Source organism: Pygocentrus nattereri, chromosome 1 (genome assembly GCF_015220715.1).
Source record: "Pygocentrus nattereri isolate fPygNat1 chromosome 1, fPygNat1.pri, whole genome shotgun sequence".
NCBI lineage: Eukaryota > Metazoa > Chordata > Actinopteri > Characiformes > Serrasalmidae > Pygocentrus > Pygocentrus nattereri.
The window spans coordinates 6,973,069-6,993,534 of NC_051211.1; the positions used below are offsets into that span (position 1 = coordinate 6,973,069).

Genomic DNA, 20,466 nt, shown 5'->3' on the forward strand with positions numbered 1-20,466 from the left:
GTGGAAGGATGGATGTGGCTTGTTTCAGATCTGAAGAAGCTTGATTTTCTCCCCTCTCTCAAAGATGAAAGCTTGAAGTGCTGTTTATCTGATGGGGGCAGTTTTTGTGTCTGCAAGGTCTCGCAGCTGATTTGACTGAAAATTACATAAATGCCATTTATTACAAAAATGATCTCTGACTTGCAATGAGGTTGCTGTTATTCAGAATTCTCTTTGTGGTCTCCCATCCGTTACTGAAATAGCTTTTGCTTACCGAAAAAAGTCCTTTCATCTTTCTCTTTTCTCTCTCTTCCTGCAGCACTATTCTGGAGGAGGAGAAGGCTCAGCAGGAGGAAAGGTTGCGTATGGAGATGAGACGTCAGGTCACCGTGTCCTGGGACTCGGGTGGATCAGACGAGGCTCCCCCGAAAGTAAGCCCTCTGCTTCGAGCTAAAGCTTCTTCTTTGACATAAGGATGTTTTTTTTTCTTTTTCTTTTTTTTTTTTTGTTATGTAATTGGGTTAAGCTCTTGTTACAGAGCTTGTTTGATACTGCATCAGACTCAAAACCTGTATGTAAACAGTCTTAAAGTTTCAAGATGTACATATGTGGAAGCTTCAAAAACAACAGCCCATTTTAAATTCATCACAAACTTGGTAGCAAGGGCTGCTTGGACACAAGCCAAGATCTGAGCAATATCAACTGGGCTGCCTGAGCCGTCACCACCGTGAACATATTTGCACATGACCACCCATTCAGTTTACTGCAGTTCAGTCCCTGCATTCGCATCAAAGTGATACAGAGTAGAGATAGTAGGAATTCCTGAACTGCTTTTGAACGAGGTGCAACACAGGACAGCCAATCAGAACAGAAGTTGTTTACATATGACAAGCTTAAAGCCACAGTAATGAAACACTGCCATATTTGAAGGGATAAAGAGAGGTTGGAAAATGAATGTAGCAAATGTCATAAGTGGACTTCAGGGAAAATAATCATAAAAACAACATAGAATACGGCCCCTTTGAAGATATAGTAGACTTATATGGTGTAGAAGTGCTGATATGGATTAAAATCTGAGCTTCTTACTGATAAATGTCCTAAGCTCAGTTCAGGGACACAGCAGTGTGTGCTTTGGCATAGTGTTGCTGCGAGTTTTCCCTGTCCTTTCCATCCTCTTTTATAATGCTTTTGAATGATAAATGATGATTCCTTGTGTGTTCTGTGGAATTTGTCATCCTAGAGTTAGTTGAACACACCAGAATGAAGGTTAAACTATATTAATGCCATAAAAACTGAGCAAAAGTCAGAGAACAGCCTTCGTTTATTTAGTTTACGGTCCAAGTGGTCATTAGGTACAGGTTTTTCATTTTTCATGACATATTTCTGAGAAGAGTAGATGTAAGATAATCCACTTGTGTAAGGATGGAAAAAGTAAAAGGACAGTAGGTTAAAAAAGAAAGTTAAAAAACTGATTAAAAGCAGTTTAATCATGGGACTAAACATGGGACTGTAATGGGACTCCTAACAACCACCTGGAAGGCCTGGTAGACATCAAAACTGTCCCATTAGATAAACAGCACTTAAAACTTTCGTCTTTGAGAGAGAGGAGAAAATCAAGCTGCTTCAGATCTGAAACAATCCACATCCATCCTTCCACTGCGAGAAGACAACTCAGCGCTATGGGTCTGAAAGGACGTGTAGCTGTTCAAGAAGAACCTCACTACAAAAAAAAATCCTGACTTTCGACCTGATTACTTGAATGGTATGATGAAAAAATGCAACCATCATCTAAGACTTTGGAGGTGTGGAAAAATATCCCTGTAGAATTCTTTAAAAAACTCCAAGCAAATCTCCTCAAAAGAATGGAAACTGTAATAAAGACAAAGAATTAGAATTAATTTGTCACCGTGTTTTGCACACTGTAAAATTAGACACCTGCATTTAACCCATCCGTGCAGTGAAACACCCACATACATGCACACTAGTGAACACACACACTAGGGGGCAGTGAGCACGCCTGCCCGGAGCAGTGGGCAGCCCTATCCACGGTGCCCAGGGAGCAATTGGGAGTTAGGTGCCTTGCTCAAGGGCACTTCAGTCATGGACTGTCAGCCAAGGGGATCGAACTGGCAACAGGTCACAGGGCTGGTTCCCTAACCTCCAGCCCACGACTGCCCAAATGAGAGGACAGAAAAAAGAGTGGACACTTTAAAACTACATTATAATTGTTTTTTGTTCAAGTATCTGTTCTGCTTTTTCCAGATGAAATCAAATAGCTTGTGCTTAATGGCCGTTTTGCCTGGAAATTTATGTTTGGTTTATGACCAGACCAAACTCAGATAACACAGTGCATCTGATGAAGCTGCATTAATGGCTACAATTAAGGGTGCTTGCATTTATCTGTAACAGATCTCAGAGTCTGACAAGTGTTTGTGATTAATCGTGCTGTGTTATGAAACTCGGTTTAGTTTTTGGACACATTCGTGACGTGTGTGCTCCAAAGCTCACATTAAGCAGAACGCTGTGTTTCGCTTTGCTCCGTCTTCAGCCAACACTCTGGCCTGCATAGCTGTGCTTACCTTCAGCAGTGTTACATAACAGACACAGCATGATTCAGAACAGCCTTTTCTCTTCTCTCATTGTCCCATCTAATCCCCCCTAAAGCAGACCAGAGGAAGCCCCTAGATTCAGAATGGTCTGGGCCACAGCCAGCATTGCATGCCTTTACATATCAGGATGTTTTTCTGTGCTGTAGCTGCTGTTCACACACATTGACAATAGGGCTTTGATTCTCTGATCTGACAGGAATTCCTTATGAATTACAGAATGATTCCGTGTGTTCATGAAAACACACTTTCACCACAATTCAGTCAGATCGTTTTGGTATGATTTATTTTTAAATGACGCTGATTGCATAACTGTGACCTGAGGAACTGCTTGCACCGTAGTGCAAGGATTGTATTTAGACCATTTAGTTTATTGATTATTATTATAATTTATTTTAATAATATCCAACATTGTAGTATTACCAATTAAATTGTCAGCTTCAGGTTGGTGCATTGTGACCATTTTTCATCTGAAAAGTATTTTTGTTCATTTTTAAAATTTTTAATCTTTTTTTCTTGCAGCCCAGCCGGCCCGGTTACCCCAGTCCTCGATCTAGTGAAGGCTACTTCCCAAGCCCTCAGCACGCAGGCCAGCATAACCATTACCAGGTAACCAAACCCATCACAGCACTGTCAGGTCCTGCCCTTCATCAGTAACGCATCTAGATCATCAAGCTCTGTTTTTGCCAGTGGGCAAGCTCTACTAACCCCCAGAAGTAGCAAATATTGCCACCAATTTTTTTAATTTATATTAATCAGGGGCCTCCCAGGTCCTATTGATACAGAATATAATTTGACTTAAATATCGCTGCTTTCGGAACAAAACCTTGTATCTCCAAACTCCAAAACACCTATTTTCCTTTTAATGTAAGTCAATGGAACCAGACATTTTTCGAAGTCATTTTGGGCTGTTTATTCTGGTCCACTCATCATGAAATTTACATACAATGTAAAGAACAACAGGTATTTTCAAATTATGTCCAAAACTGAAAAACGTCAAAAATGGACATATGAGGTTTTTACCGACCACAGCTAAATATGTAATCCTCATGTAATCCATTTTGAATGCATAGCAAAACAACAATAATAACTCAAGACTCCTAATAAAAAAAGTCCAGTGCTCCGGCTCAGCCCTGGGGTCGAGAGGCCGATGCCCGCTCTGCCAGCCCAGCAGCGGAGGAGTGAACTCCGAAGTTAAGTTGTTTCACAGCACTGCAGTGCCTCATAAAACAGCCTGACAGCAGCCATTTCCTGCAGGCTCTTTTAAGGCTGCTGTAATTGTTGACTCAAGATGGAATTTGTCTGCCAAAAAAAAACAACATTAAAATAGTACTCGCCCTCCAAATTCTGCCCTTATCACTTCAATGTGAGCTCACTCTGTTTTTACCGTAAAAGGCATCTGGGTTAAAAGCCTGGCCAGTGTGAAGTTATTTTTGAATCAGTTCATTTATTTCCTTCCACTGAAGGAGACCAGACTGGAGGGGTCTCCCCTGGGCTTCAGGGAGGGTCAAAGATCAAGCAAGAGTTCAGCAGCAGTTTATACCATTGATGGATTGAGGGGGAGGTACTTGATCTGGTACCACGTTTTATCTGCAACAGCATCTTTAAGCCAAAAAAGCTCTGTCTGGGAGCGGGAATAGGAAAACCAGCTGTTATTTTTGTATTTTGTGCTTACTTTTCACTGGCACCTGAGCATGTTTTGACCTGCAACTTGCTCTGCTGAAGGTCTCTGGTTACCCCGGCTCTCACGGCATGCCCTCTATGCCCAGTGGAGGATACCCAGCCCAGGCATCTGTTCTAGATCCGCACGAGACCTGGAACCACAGACAGGACGTGCCCATGTGGTCTCCTAACATGGAGGTGAGTATGAGCTTTCTGTGCTCACTTCAGTGCACTTTTCAAAATATCGTGTGCTGATTGTTTCCCGGTATCTACCATTTATGAACAATTCAGCCAAATGTGGTGCAATTACAAATACTACAATCTACCCAGCAGGCAGGTTTAACGAACTGAGAGGCTCCCTGTTACAGCCACTAGAAACTCTGGCAAATTGAGCTCTCCAACATAAATACATAAAAATATGTTTATCAAAAGTGAAAAGAAGGGTCAAAAACTGGCTGATTTATTTTGGACTACAAGTAGTATGTTAAAATGTAAATGTACTGAATTTATCTGAAAGACATAGCAGATTTTTGGTGAAACTATGCATAAAAATTTCCAAAAATGAATTTACAGCGATCAGGCATAACATTATGACCACCTCCTTCTTTCTACACTCATTGTCCATTTTATCAGCTCCACTTACTGTATAGCTGCACTTTGTAGTTCTACAGTTACAGACTGTAGTCCATCTGTTTCTCTGATACTTTGTTAGCCCCCTTTTACCCTGTTCTTCAGTGGTCAGGACCCCCATGGACCCTCACAGATCAGATACTGTTTGGATGGTGGGTCATTCTAAGCACTGCAGTAACACTGACGTGGTGGTGATGTGTTAGTGTGTGTTGTGCTGGTATGAGTGGATCAGACACAGCAGTGTTGCTGGAGTTTTTAAACACTGTGTCCACTCACTGTCCACTCTATTAGACACTCCTACCTTGTCTGTCCACCTTGTAGATGTAAAGTCAGAGACGATAGCTCATCTGCTGCTGCACAGTTTGTGTTGGTCATCCTCCAGTCCTTCATCAGTGGTCACAGGACGCTGCCCACAGGACGCTGGCTAGATATTTTTAGTTGGTGGACTGTTCTCAGTCCAGCAGTGACACTGAGGTGTTTAAAAACTCCAGCAGCACTGCTGTGTCTGATCCACTCAGACAAGCACAACACACACTAACACACCACCACCACATCAGTGTTACTGCAGTGCTGAGAATGATCCACCAGCTAAATAGTGCCTGCTCAATTTGAAAAATTTAAAGTGATTCTCCTGAAAAGCTGTAATAAAGGTAGAAGGTGGACGCACCAAATACTGAAAAAAAACTTTTTATATGATTGTTGAGACTTCCTGTCATTTTCAGTTAAACACAATACTGTGCAAACGTCTTTCAAGCACATAAGCGCGTTGTGTGAATCCATTAATTTGAGCTTTAAGTGTGGTTTTTGTCTTGTAAAAACAGCAAAAATCATTAAAGTAGTAGAAATAAACCTAAATATGGTGAAAGATTTGGATACAGATTTCGTCTGGATGACCGCAGCCTTTGTATGGATTGGTAAAAGCCCACTCTATTTAACGTAAAGCATTCATTTGGAGGTTTTTGGATGGTGGCTACAAATAATCCTGAGCTGCCAGCAGGAGAGGTTTGGAAAAGGTTAACATATGTATAAGTACTACTTATTGTATTATAATGTTTATATTTATTCTAATAATAATGTTTTTCTGAGCACACAAACACCCAAACAAGTAGTTTTTAAAAACGAACATTTTCTCAGATGTCTAAAACTTTTGCATGTTTTCTGCTTGCTGGTGCTGAAAAATGAATGAGTGAACTTGAGTGAGCTTGTACTTGGCTGTTTTGACTGAAAGTTAAAAGCCTGGTCTCTATCTTTTGCACAGTACTTCTTGTTTGTTCAGCACTGTTTGGTTATTTTCCTGCTCAAATACATGTGGTTCGACTGATTGGTTAATTGTTTCATTGGTGTAGAGCAGGAAAATCACCAAACTGTGCTGGAGTCTGTCAGTCCAGGATTGGAGCCCTACTGCTCGATAGCTAGAGGTAACGTGTGCATGTGTGTGCGTATGTCAGGACGGGGGCGCTCTGGACATGCGGGCGCTTGGACAGGGGCTGCCGGCCCATCTGATGGAGGAGAGGCTGATGATGCAGCAGCAGCAGATGGAGGAGGACCAGCGCTGGCTGGAACACGAGGAGAGCTTTCTGGTACTGTCAGCTCAGTTCCATCTGTTTATTCAGCAGCGTTGATGGTGGCACAGTACTCTGTAACACCTTACAGTAATGTGATGTGACTTAATAAAGAGAGCTGCTGTAATTACATGCATTGTGTTTAAAGCATACATTTCTTCTATATCGATTATCCGTGACTTGTTGTATGTAGTGTGCATGCGTAGTACCTGCGCAGGTGATTGCATGACTTTGAGCATGCGAGTAGTGCAGTAAACCATAGATATACATACCTAGATGCTGCATTGTCTGTTCTCTGTGTGACGTGATACGTCTGGATTGGTCAAGATCCACTTGTGAACAAATTTGCTTGTATTGAGAGATGATGAGTTCTTAGGCCAAAGTTTTCCCGTTCCACCTTAAATGGTGCAGCAGTCACTTTCTGCTGCCTGAAGCTGCACCATTTAAGGTGGAACAGGAAAATCCGAACAAGATGCTGGCTGATACACCAGGAAAAACTATCACATCAACATGTTCTCTGTGCATCACCAACCACACGGCTATATCTACACATAAACATCACACAAACGATACGAATCTCACGAATATGAGTGTGGATCACTGCATTCTAATATCCTATCCCGCTTTATGAGCACAGTATTCTTGAAATAGTATAATCTATCATGCAGTACCTTTCTTAAACTGCTCCTCTGTAATGGTACTGAATGCTGTCCAGCAGCGACGTTGACCGCCTCAAAATGGAGGTACCGTTGACGTGTCTGACGGGACCCTACACGACATCTAGGTGTGTATATTTATGCAGAAAACTCTATGAGCAGTCTGTCGAAGCATCCATTCATGCTGATATGAAACTGATGGATGAATATCTGTGTGGCAAAGATGAGAGACCCCTCACCTAAACTCTTTGACATTCATTCATAGCTCATTATGGATCATATCTACTGACAAGCTTCTCAGTTCTCCAACCCCATCAGCCATTCCTCATCATGATAAGCCTAGCTAGCTATATCTTATTAGAAGGCAGGAGTAGTCACAGGCCTTTTAATTAGTGTTTACAGTGATTGGCTGATTTTTCTAAATAAAGTACTGAAAGGATTACTAGGTTTTCCTCGTACACATTTATATGGATTTATTTGGATTTTAGAGAGTAACTCAGAAGTAAAGTAGTGAGGTTAATTTAGTATTAAGGTTAATAAGTAAAAGGAAAGTAGTTTCTGTTTCTCACACACAAACTCGCATGCACTTTTTCCTCTCATCCCTTCATCTCCAACCTGACTTCAATAGCGTCTTTGTCTTTCTTTGGCACAAAAGCAATCTCTGATCCTGGCCTTAACCCTCATTTTGGCACAGGTGTGTGTTTTTAGTGTTTTGTGGTTGATGGGCCTGTTGTTTTTATTCAGTGAAAAAAAGGTGATGGGCCATGCTGTACAATAAAGGAGACCCGGTTTGAAAAACAAAGCTGTAAATCCTGACTGTGCAAAAGTCAGAGACCACCCTAGGGTTGTTTAATTTCCAGTCAAAACAGCCGTTAAGTACAGTTTATTCGTCTTATTTAGGGATATTTTGGAGGAGATTAGATATAACACAGTCCATGCGCATAAAGAAGGGAAAAGTTAAAGGAAAGTTATTTAAGAAACAAGGTTTTCCAAAACCAAAGTTCAGAAGATTTTACATATTACAAAATATGACTTCTAACAACTGTGCAAGACCTGGTAGACACCAAAACTACCCCTGTCAGATAAACAGCACTTCAAGCTTTCATCTTTGAGAGAGAGGAGAAAATCAAGCTGCTTCAGATCTAAAAACATCTACAGGAGTTTCTGTCCATCCTTCCACTGTGAGAAGACCACTCAGTGCTATGGACCTGACAAGAAGCTCTTACTGAGATGAACACATCAAACAAAAAAGCTGAACAATGGACTGACCACCCCAGAGTCCAGACTTCAACGTCAGTGAATGTGTTTGGGATTATTTGGTTTGTGCGAAACAGAAAATGCAACTTCTAAGACTGAACTTTGGAGATGTGGAAAAATATCCCTACAGATTTCTCTCTGAAACACTGAAAGCAATGGTGGAAAGTGAACACATTAAATACTGAAAATGTTGATATAGTTTTGAGGCTTCTGTGGTTCTCTGTCAAATATATGTTTCCTGCTTTTTTTTGACTGAAAACTGATGGCGTCTGACTTCCGCACAGCACTACACGTATATCAGGCAGATCTTTGAGATCTCGCGCACCTCATCCGCTGAAAGCTGAACCACCCAGAGAGTCAAAGCTGTGGAGGAAACCATTCCATCTCCTCCATTTTATCCCCACAGTCTGAAACCATTTTAGAGCAGTTTACTGAAGCAGTAAATGGATTAGACACACTCCTTCTGCTTTGTGGAAAATAGTATGCTTGCTTTTAGTGGATATTCAAAGCTGCTCACGTCTTTAAAAACCTGGCTTTGTCTCGAATCCACTTCTCACATACAGCTGTCTGGAGCAATTGGAGTTGGAGTTGACAAAGGCAGGACATATGACTTGCCTTTTTGTTGTCTAAAAGTCTTACCTCTATGATGGAAAATGCCGAATGCCTGGCTGAGCATTCATTAATGATGGCTGCCAGGGTTCTGGGAAGCTCCGGAAATCCCTGTGGTTTATGCATTCTGAGAATTGTGAGAATCTCATGACGGATTTGGCATCTGTTGGTTCTGACGCTCTGTTGCTGTTTTTCACTGGGATGAGACCCACTAGAAACTCTGCTGCTGTGCTTCTTTGAGTCGTCGTTCGTTCTTACCGCATATGCGGTACATAAAGTGCGGTAGATAAACAATATTTAAAGAGCCCATATCTTACATTTTATTTTTTTCTCTTGAGGTATGTCAGGTTCACTTATAACATATGTGTTTCTGTGGGTTTGTGTACCAAAATAGGTCAGAATTCATTTTAACAACCTCTCTTTATCCCTTAGACCCTTAGACAGGCTGTTGAGCTCTGTTCTGATGGGCTGGCCCTTGTATAGCGTCTCTTCCAGCTGAAACGCTCCTTCAGTGTGAATGGGAGGGGCTAAACAGCTGTACATTGAATAGGTGGATATATAAATATTGCGTCTGCTAAATGCTGTAAATGTAAATGTTTATTTTAAAAAAACGTTTTTGCAACTTAATTTTACATAAAAGTGAGGATTTTTTCTTTTTATTTTTTATGGGCCCTTATGAATGTCAAATGATGTCAGGGTGGACCAGCTTGGTAGGTGTGATAACCGTAGTCACCACTATGATGGTTTTCTTATTATGTCAAGATTTCAGTAAATATTTTTGTAGATTTTAGTAAATATTTCCTTGTTTTTGGTGGATTGTTAATTGTAAATACAAGGTATATAATAAACATGTTTCTATAATGTTGGCCTCAAAATTCCTAATTTGGCAGCTTGAATGAGTAGCCAGTGCAAATTTTTCGGATTTGTGGCTGCTAATATTTCTAGCTAGACAAACTTGTATCCGTTTTATTTTATCCGGTGTGTCATACAGTGTCAGAAAGCACATAAGCAGGACTATTACAGAGTCTTGAGAACTGAGGCATGATGCTTTAAGTATGCAGTTTGCATGAGAGCTAATTGCAGGGTATAAGCTTCCATCACTTGGCTAAATTAGCCTCACACCTTCAGCATAAAACAAACTTCTACCAAACATGTTTATGGCTGGTTGACTGCATTTGGGGAAGAGCTGATCTGTCCCTGATCTGCAGACCAACAGGGCAGGGAGGGGTGGTGGGGTGTATTAAAGAGAGCTGAAGTGAGTGGACTTGGAGTTGAGGGAAAGTGCAGAGAGAGAGAGAGAGGGAGAATGAGGTGGTGGGGGGAGTGCGCTGGCCGTGTTTCCTCCGCACGCTGCAGCCAGGCACATTTAAGCGGCGCTCCAGCAGAAAGCCACAGCTCACTCCTTCTGTGATGGAAGCTCGCTCCCCTCACTCTCTCCTCGCTGTGGCCAGGACGCACTCGGCTCCGAGGATGCACATTTTTAAATCCTGCTTTGGAAAACCGGTACTGTCTCGGTTTTGGGAAATTCTTGAATCTGGTGTGGATTTTTGGATATAAGACTGGATTTACTGATTGTTAAAGGACTTTTTCTTGTAGATGTTTGGTGTGGTTTGTTAATATTAGTTTGAAGAGTTTATATGATTCTTATGAATTGGTTTTGCTTGACTCATTTTCAAATGTAAAAAACAAGAAGAACTACTATATTCATTTGTGTGTTCAGTGTATTTTTTAAAATTATTTTTAAATAATTATATCAAAAAATGATTTGATTTATGGTGACGTCTTTCATAATGAAGCATTGAATCATTACTAAAGGAGTCATAATCAAACTGTTGTGAGGTCAGAGATGTATAATCCTACTGTGTATTTATGTGTAACATTGTATCGTTGGACTGTTTTTGGGGAGACATCAGTAGAGATCAAATAGAGGCCTGTGTAACATGTTAAAAAATCGGAATTTCTGTGTGTATCTAGATTATTTATATATATGTGTATATATTGCCCCCATGACCCACAAGTATAAGTGACTTATAAGGTGTGTGTGTGATTGGTTTCTTATGTTTCAAGTACTGTGCAAAAGTCAGAGACCACCCCTAATTTATTTAATTCACAATTAAAACAGCCAGTAGGTTCAGTTCAGTCTTAGAAGTTGGTTGCATTTTCTGCTTCTCATGGTCCCAATTTAAGCTTATCTGTCTATAAAACATCCACATCTCGGATGTTCAGTTTCAGTGTTTCTTTTTTTCTTAGTAAGAGCTTCTTTATAGCAACACATCCTTTCAGACCCATAGTGCCGAGTTGTCTTCTCACAGTGGAAGGATGGATGTGAATTGTTTCAGATTTGAAGCAGCTTGATTTTCTCCTCTCTCTCAAAGATGAAAGCTTTAAGTTCTGGTGTCTACCAGGCCTTGCACGGTTGTTGGGAGTCCCAATTTCTGTCTTTTAATCATTTTTTGAACTCTAGTTTTGGAACCTCCTGTGTTTTTTTTTTTTTTTTTTCTCCACTTATTTTCTCTTTGATTGTGTCCATTTTTATGCACTTGGCTTATCTCCTGTCTAATAACCTCAGAAACATCAAGTGGATGATTGTTTTTGCACTGGACATCAAATAAATGGAAGAGTGGTTTCTGCCTTTTGCACAGTCTCTACATGCCACTCCATTGTGTGCACTAAAGAGCAAAAGCTGAAGTGGCACGTTTAAGTGGGTGCATATATATGGAATTGGAGATGTGATTGTGCATGTGTTTTGTTCTTGGTGGTGTGTGTCCAGAAGCTGGAGTCCAGGAACTCGAGGGGCAGCATTGACCGAGAGGACGGAGCTCTCCAGGGGCCGGTGAGTTCTCACAGATCTCTGCTTATTTCTCTTTCATCCCAGAGGGAGTTACTGTGCCATGCTGAGGACACTCACTCACTGCTGATTGCTCTCCATTCTGCGTTGTAAATACATAAATGTCAGATGTGTTTTCATTCCTCTGTTGAAGCCTTTTGCCGGAAGCCATAAGCTCTGAAGCTCTGAAGAATTTTAAGAATGGATTTATAATCCAGTGGCCTGACAGAAAGAAGCTGTTTCCCTTCTACTGACATTTTAGCTGGTGCCTGGTGAAAATGATGTGCATGTTTGATTTTTAACCCTTAGAAGTGAAGGTCTTATTGCTTTGCCAGACTGTTTTTACGTAGTTACTTAAAGGGCCCATATCATATGTTATTTTTTAATTAAACGTTTTAATGTAGTGTGAAAGGACTGTTAACTGTGGATTAAAACCATACTGCTCACTACAAAGTCCATGAAAATTAAACTGGAAAAATAGACCATTTTGACTTCACTACTTTTGTGATGTCACAAAAACACATTTACCTATACTTGTCCATTCTGCCTACAGCAGTTAAGCCTTGTCCATTCATGCTGAAGCTATGAGAAGAGTTTCAGCCCAGATTCCTTTGTGAGGTAAAGCCAAATCAAGGGCAGCCATTCAGAACAGAGCTCATTTACATATGTTTCTCTTAAAGACACAGTTACAAAAAAACAAAAACAGCCTGTGTAATTATGAGGGATGAAGAGAGGTTGAAAAATGGTCATGCGAAAAATTAATAATGGCTGTATGATGTGGGCCTGTGTAAGATGTATGCTGTAGGATATGGGCCCTTTAATTACCCAAATCCTTTTTAGTGTCATGCACTGTGAGTTACATTTACATCTGATTTACATTCAGTCTCAATAGGTTTAAGTCTGTATTTTTGACTTTTTCTGTTTGTTTTGATGTCAAAATATAAGTGATAAACGATAAGTTATAAATGTTTGTGTTTCCACAATAGAACTAAACACTGTAAACACAACAGTAACTATTTTATTCTATAATAAAATATCTCCTCTTTTACTGACAAGCCCAATTGTGGTATGTACTTCAACCATATAATCTGCCCTGTCAATGGAATTTCTCCACTTGTTTCAAAGTGCCACATGTTAGAAATAATTAATATAAAATGACATTTTATTTGCTTTTGCTGGCAACAACTGTAACTTCTAAGGGTTAAGAGGGGGGGTTTCAATTTTGCTCTGAGCTTCATCCCATCCCTAGAGAGGAGCTTGGGGAGGGGAGCGCGAGTGGGAAGAGCAGCCACAAGCAGCCGTTTTACATGCCATCATCTCCACCGGGTAATCTGTGAAAAACAGGCGTCAGCTCAACAGCACCCACAAAACCAGGCCCATTTTCTCCCAGTAATTACAGAACTGTCTGAACACATCGGAGAAGACAGGAAGCATCAGTGTGCCAGCAAGTGAGGGGAGAAAAAGAGATGGACTATAAAAAAAAAGACACTGAGCGAATGTTTGATAGGAAGTGTTTTGGAGATGTGCTGATGCATTTGTACAAGCGCCTCAGGGCTGGATTACATACATGGTCCCACACACTACCCACAAGCCCACAGGGCTGTGGTGGGCAGCAGTAAAAGCAGTAAGACCAGGCCAGCCAGCGAGTTTCTAAAGGCTTGTTTTTGTTTCTATTTTTTTTTCCCCCCAGACGGGAAACCAGCACATATACCAGCCTGTGGGCAAAGCAGGTAAGGGCCCCAGCACACGTCTCACTTCTCTAAGCATGCGCTTCTCTGACTGTGGGATTTTTTTTTTTTACAGTATTTTATTTTGTAGTATTTGTAATGTTCCTTCTTTAGGACTTTATTTTGATGGTTGCTTATGTGCAAGTGCTGATGCTTTACATTTACGGCATTTGGCAGACGCTCTTATTCAGAACGACTGGGGCAATCATGGGCTGGAGGTTAGGGAACGAGCCCTGTGACCGGAAGGTTGCTGGTTCGATCCCCTTGGCTGACAATCCGTGACTGAAGTGCCCTTGAGCAAGGCACCTAACCCTCAATTGCTCCCCAGGCGCCGTGGATAGGGCTGCCCACTGCTCCGGGCAGGTGTGCTCACTGCCCCCTAGTGTGTGTGTTTACTAGCGTGCATGTATGTGGGTCTTCACTGCACGGATGGGTTAAATGCAGAGGTCTAACTTCACAGTGTGCAAACACAGCTGGCCAATGGTTCTAAATGCTATAAAAATTCTATAATTTCTTACAATTCAATCATTGTACACAGGTAGTCTTGGCCAAGGCCTCTTATTGGTATAGTGTAGGGTCTTTACCCAGCTGGGGATTGAACCCCAGTCTACAGTGTAGAAGGCAGAGGTGTTATCCACTACACTATACACTATGCTGTGGACAGTCTACCTCATATAACATAGTTGATCATCAGCAGCGTTAGAGGTAGTGTTAGCAGTGCAGTCTTGAAAATAGAGTTTCTAATTGGTGCTCCGTTTGGGTGGGGGGAAACTTTTTAAATGGTATAGAACCTTTGCATCAGTGGTCACCAGCCCTGGTCCTGGAGATCTACCTTTATGCAGAGTGTAGTTTCAGACACAGTGTGCCACACCTGCTTCAGGTAATGGACTACTTCACAAGTAATTGGCTGAATCTAATGCTTTAGCATTGCGATAAGTGGGCAGCGTTTAATTTAGGGTCAGTCTTAGGGTTGAGATTAAGGTGAGATTTAGGGTTAGTGTTAGGTTTAGGAATAGAGAAAGTAAAGAATAAGAGTAATATAAACTTACCCTGAAATCAAAATGAACCTGAAAAATGATCTTAACTGATATCACGTTCACCTCCCCCTGCCACCACTCCCACCTAGAGAGAAAGATGCCTTAAAGTCCTGAAATAGGTCCCAATATATAACCTAGCACTTTTCTTCTTCTATAAAACAATGGAATATGACAGCTGTTAGATAAAAGCCATTATTGCCTGCCTAGGAACAAAACAGAGTTAGTTTGATGTTGTGTAATGCTCCTTGAAGCGATATTTCAACAAAAAAATCTAATTTGCATCGTCTAAAATATGTTTGCTTCTTTATTTTTGCACAGCAGCTACAATTCCAATGTAACTAAGGAATGGAAGTTTATATGCCACCAGTTAGCACTGCGCATGCCTAAATCATCACGCACCTGCCTCAAACCATGTTAAGCAGTTAATCATGTCTAATAGACTTGCGCAAGTGGTCTTTGACACTGTGTAACATACTGTTATCTACATTTGTAGGCAGAAATTCGAACACCCCTGGTCAGATGATGTTTTGATGATGTTCTAAGTGAGCATTTTAATACATAATTAGTGTTTATTTGCTGAATTTAACACATTGGAAAAAATTAAATGTGAAATGTGATGTTACTTTTTGCACAGGCCGTTTTATATTTTTTTTTTTCCCCCATTATTTTAAATTCAGCAAATAACCAGCAATTGTGAATTAAAATGTGCAGAATCTTGTTCTCTGTAGAGGGTGTGCCAACTTATAGCCTTGTAGCTCCATTGCAAAAAATAAAACACCAACGAACATGTCTTGGCTGAACGACTGCAAAAAAAAAAAATGGATGTCAGACTTGATTTTCTTTTTGATTTCTTTTTTCTGAACAGTTGCTTTAAATGATAAACATAGAATCACATGCTAACAATGCTCATATCCCCCCCCACCCCCCAACAGAGCTCGTAGCTCCACCTAAGAAGCCCCCTCGTCCAGGAGCCCCCAGCCACCTGGGCAGCCTGGCCAGCATTAATCCAGTGGACAGCTACAATGAGGGCGTTAAGGTACGGTTGCTTTCATCTTCTGGTGAGGAAGCATGGGGCTGGCTTTCAATCCTCAGCCAAACCTACTGCACAGAAAACACTCCGCCTGCCTGTGTTTGAAGTGAACCTTTATAACTTCTCCCTGCCGTGAAGCATGCGCTTTGGTTTCCCTTCCAAATTTTCCATCACACATCCCTTTATTCCCCTTTTTTGCCTTGTTATTCTGAAGCGCTACCGCTTGACCGTTTGAACTGAAGAACTTGGCTGTGCAGAGCAGATGGAAAAACAACAGTCAACGTGTCTTTCCTTGCTTGCCTTAGCCGAGAGGCCAGAGTTGCTGCTCATCAGCAGAACAGCTAAAGCCTCATCAGCAGAGGGCCCAGCGGCCTCTTCTGTCCGAGACCACATTCCCACACACACACACACACACACACACTTTCTCTGCATAAGACAAATGCTACCGTTCCAAAGACTGAAATCAGATATTAGTAATAATTGTCGTTTCATTCGATAATAACCCACTAACTGTAGATTGAAACCTTCTGAACTAGATGTCTGAAGGTGTTTCAAATGTTTTAGGAAATATTCAAGTTTTTCAGGAACAAGGAAGTTTAAAAAAATAAATAAATAAATAAACCGTAACCATTTATAGTAATTTCTTGTTATTATCTGCTTCAAGATTTAATCACCTCTTCACAGAAGAGGCATTGGTAATTTTATTATAACTTCATTCTGAACACTCTTTGTTCTGGAAAAGGATATAATAATACAGTGTATCTTATCAGATTGTATTGCAGCGCACATTATTATATCATTATATATCATTTAGTATCATTGTATCGTGTCTTTGTATCATATCATGCCACGGTTTCTTATAGTATTGCACCACATAATTGTATCATACTGTATCACATCATCATATTGTATGATTGGATCACCTGAACTGTTGAACTGTGTTGAACTGTACCATACTTTATTTTTTTTCCTCAGCGTATAGTATCACTTTAGACTGGGACACACTATAAGGCACTGCCTTAGTTTCAAATACTGTGCTTTTTGTGAAGTTGCAGAGTAGTTAGCCCATCATTTCATATATGAATCTGCAACAAAATTGGTTTTATGCTATTGAAAACACTGATGCTGCTTTCAAGCAGTCTCTGTTTTTATCAGAAATATAGATTCCCACAAGGAGGCACCGCAACGCCCTTCAAAGTTGGATTATAAATCTAGTATATCAAAATTTTCAGAATGAATTCACAGAGTTATGATGTTGACACTATTTTCAACACACAACATGAAGTTATCCAATAACAATGTGCAGATATCACTGTTGTCGGAAAAATACCTCGTATCTCCAAAATTAGAACTTTACAGGAGAAGGAAAAAACATGCTTTACTTTTAATGTGAGTCAATGGAACCAGAATTTTTTCCAAGTCAATTTGGCTCATTTTCTGTAGTCCATTCATCATGAGTTTTACACACAATGTAAAGGGAAACGGGCCTTTTCAAATCATGTCAAAAACTAAAAATTGAAGAAGAAAAAAAGGTTTTCTTACAACAACAGCGATATAATAAATGGTAATGGAAAATTGTTATAAATTTATTTCAGATTTGTTTGTGTGTAAAAATGCTCATACACTAGGTCAAAAGGCATAATAATATTATTATGATTGTTGTTATTATTATTATTATTATTATTATTATTGCCAGCTAACTAATAAATTATGGTCATTTCGCATCCTCAGTGTTTTGTTTACCTCCCACGTAAACCTGTCAGTCTTCAGAGAAAGCAGCATTATTTCAGTCTTTTGAACAGCAGCGCAAGTTCAAGTGGAGCTGGGTAAACAGAATAAGGGGATGTGGTTCCGCTCTCTGGGAAAATCTGCTCTTGGACCGTCGGAGGATAAGAAGGGGGTAGAAGTGGGTTTTTCGGTCCCAGCTCCCTTCCACCACGGGGTTGTGACCTCTTCCACCTCTTTCTCAAAGCCGCAGCGCAGAATGGACTGTAAAACCGCACGTTTTTGTTGTAGCCAGCACTTATGCAATAGTTCAACTTTTTTTTAGAGCGGAGGTGAAATTAAGATGTCTATTTTTCTGCCTTTTTTTTTTTGAATGTGTTTAAACTTTCCAGGCCGTTTTAGTGACAGCTCCTCCAAGAGGCCCCTTGTTTTGAAGATAAAGCTGTTTCAAGGCTCTCCTGTTTCCGGCCTCAACGACCCAAGCAAAACGGCTTGTTCTGCATAGAGAAGCTGAACTAACAGGCCTCGCTAAGCCCAAAGATGTCTTGTGTTTCCTTTAATTAAACAGGCAGAATCGAATGTGTCTGGATTTAATTTTACATTTTAAACATCTGACGTGAGCCTCCTACACAGCCACCGTACGCTACGCCTTGTAATCACAGTCAGAAGAAATATATTCCTGCCACATCTCACCACCAAATTACACAACACTGCTGTTTATTGCAATTCTGAATGTTTGCATGTACTTATTTTATTTTAATTTTTTTTTTTGCATCATTAATTCTTTGTTCCTGTTCTGTTTCCCTGCATCCCTCCCTCCCTCCCTCCCTCCCCCCCTCCCCCTCACGCTCGCCTGCTTTTTGCCGCACTGTTGTTGCACGTAGCCCTGGAGGGTAAGGACTGTGTCACTTATGTGTATTTGTATGTTAGTCCTAGTCCTAGTGTTGCAGTAAATGTGCTTCCAGTAACGGTGCCTATACACTAGACAGCACAAGGACGCGGAGTCTAGTGTGGCGCAGGGGCGGAGTTCATACAGTTGAAAATCAACTACACAAATCAGATGTCTGCTTTTTCCTGTTCATCCCTTTTTTCACTGGTACAGTACTGTACAGAGGTCCGAGATCACCCTTTATTAATTTAATTTCCAGTCAAAATGGCCATTAAGTACAAGTTATTCATTTTTCAGGATATTTATGAGGATTAGATCATCCAGTTGCTGGTAAATGAGACTCCTAACAACTTTGCAAGACCCGGTGGACCATCAAAACTGACCCCATTACATAAACAGCACAACAGCAGGAGAAAATCAAGCTGTTTCAGATCTGAAACAATCCACATCCATCCTTCCACTGTGAGAAGGAACTCGGCGCTATGGATCTGAAAGGATGTGTAGCTGTCAAGAAGCCTCACTGAGAAAAGGAAATAGACAAATTAAACTGCTGTTGGTGTCCTCAGAGCAATGGACTGACCACCCCAGAGTCCAGACCTCAGCATCACTGAATGTGTTTGGATTACTTGGGTTGTGAGAAGCGGAAAATGCAACCAACTTCTAAGACTGAACTTTGGAGGTGTGGAAAAATTTGCAAAGGATTTCTCTGAAAAACTTCCGAAAAAGAACGGAAGCTGTAATAAAGGTTAGATTATGGATTATGGATTATGTTCACTTCTGTGTAATCTGTTAAATATGCACTGAGAAATGAAGAACTTTTACTGAATGGCCATTTTAACTGGAAATTAAATTCAAAGTAAATGGAGCAGGCGTTTAAACTTTTTCAGAGCCTAACGCAGTATCTTCTGTCTGCACATGGGCCTGTTTTCTTGTCTGGCAGAGCTAACACAGCATCCTCCTTTGATGCGTCAGTGTGTAGGCACCCCAATAACAGTACTCCATATATATGCTACCTTATTTAGCCTGAACTAGAGTGAAACTTTAGTCATCCTAGTTATAGTTCTCAGCTTAAAAGTACATTAAAGGTACAATAAATAATAAACTTTCACAAAAACCTGACATTCATTCATTCCTTCGTCATCTAAACCTGTGATCCTCCTGGCCCGTGGGGGGTGCTGGAGCCTGTCCCAGCGTTCACTGGGCAGGAAAAACTCTGGACAGTCTGCTCCTCTGGGCAATTTAGTATCTCCTGTTTGCCTGACTGCATGTCTTTGGACTGTGGGAGGGAACCCGAGCACCCGGAGGAAACCCACACAGACACTGGGGGAACATGCAGACTCCACACTGACCAGCCAGGAAATGAAACCAATTTCTTTAATATTTTAATGAAAATGAATTTGTGAAATGCGTACAGTATGCTTTTTATCTACTGTACTTTTTCTCCATTCACATTTAAGACGAGCAAAAAAATATGAAATGTTACTTATTGTACCTTTAACTTAGAATTGTGTTTGTCCATTTGTCTATTAGTGTTTTTGTTGTTTTTTGGCTCATCACTACAGTCCATTTGTATTATTTACCTTTCAGAAGAAATGCCCAATATATTATGTTTAACTCGCATATTATTTTAATGGTTTGCTTGCCAATCTTAAGTAACAACAGGGACTTGCCCATGTAGATTCTTTCATTTCCTGCTTTAACTCATAAATTGTGGTCAGCAGATGGCGTGATAAACGCCTCAGTATTTCTAATATTAAAGGTTACAGAGCTGCCATCTAGTGTTGTGATCTAAGTACTGCACTCATTGTGATCACCATGTCCTGAAGTGGATGTTGTCCTCTAGTGGAGAAGCTGAAAAGAGCAGTAACATGTCATTTCTCATTTCAATTGTCCTTTTATGCACTGTCCAGATCCAACCTCAAGAGATCAGTCCGCCACCCACGGCCAACCTTGACCGCTCCAATGATAAAGTGTATGAGAACGTGACTGGACTGGTGAAGGCAGTCATTGAGATGTCCAGTAAGATCCAGCCTGCTCCCCCAGAGGAATATGTGCCCATGGTGAAGGTGAGGGTTCCCACACGTTGGTCTGAATGTGCTTCCAGTGGACAGTGACTGTGGTTTAAGGGCTAATCACTGCTGATTTGTTTTTTAGGAGGTGGGATTGGCTTTGAGAACACTGCTAGCCACTGTGGACGAGACCATACCTGTCTTACCAGCTAGCACACACAGAGAGGTAAGTCGGCTTCATTCTCCTGAACTGGCTTTTTA

At 40.8% G+C, this 20,466-nt stretch overlaps 1 protein-coding gene across 19 annotated transcripts in view; it reads left to right on the top strand.

The window, feature by feature from the left end:
- The window catches only part of ptk2aa (protein tyrosine kinase 2aa), a 194,414-nt gene that overhangs the window by 170,943 nt on the left and 3,005 nt on the right, over window positions 1–20,466 (top strand). For 12 of the 19 annotated variants that reach the window (XM_037547061.1, XM_037547201.1, XM_037547093.1 and 9 more), the window contains 10 exons: window positions 299–410; window positions 3,108–3,194; window positions 4,311–4,445; window positions 6,326–6,457; window positions 11,732–11,794; window positions 13,479–13,518; window positions 15,485–15,588; window positions 18,192–18,200; window positions 20,107–20,262; window positions 20,351–20,431. In XM_037547061.1, coding sequence (XP_037402958.1) covers window positions 299–410; window positions 3,108–3,194; window positions 4,311–4,445; window positions 6,326–6,457; window positions 11,732–11,794; window positions 13,479–13,518; window positions 15,485–15,588; window positions 18,192–18,200; window positions 20,107–20,262; window positions 20,351–20,431 — 919 coding nt within the window. The remainder of the gene's footprint in view (window positions 1–298; window positions 411–3,107; window positions 3,195–4,310; window positions 4,446–6,325; window positions 6,458–11,731; window positions 11,795–13,478; window positions 13,519–15,484; window positions 15,589–18,191; window positions 18,201–20,106; window positions 20,263–20,350; window positions 20,432–20,466) is intronic. The other 7 variants (XM_037546812.1, XM_037546853.1, XM_017700582.2 and 4 more) reach the window with 3 other exon arrangements.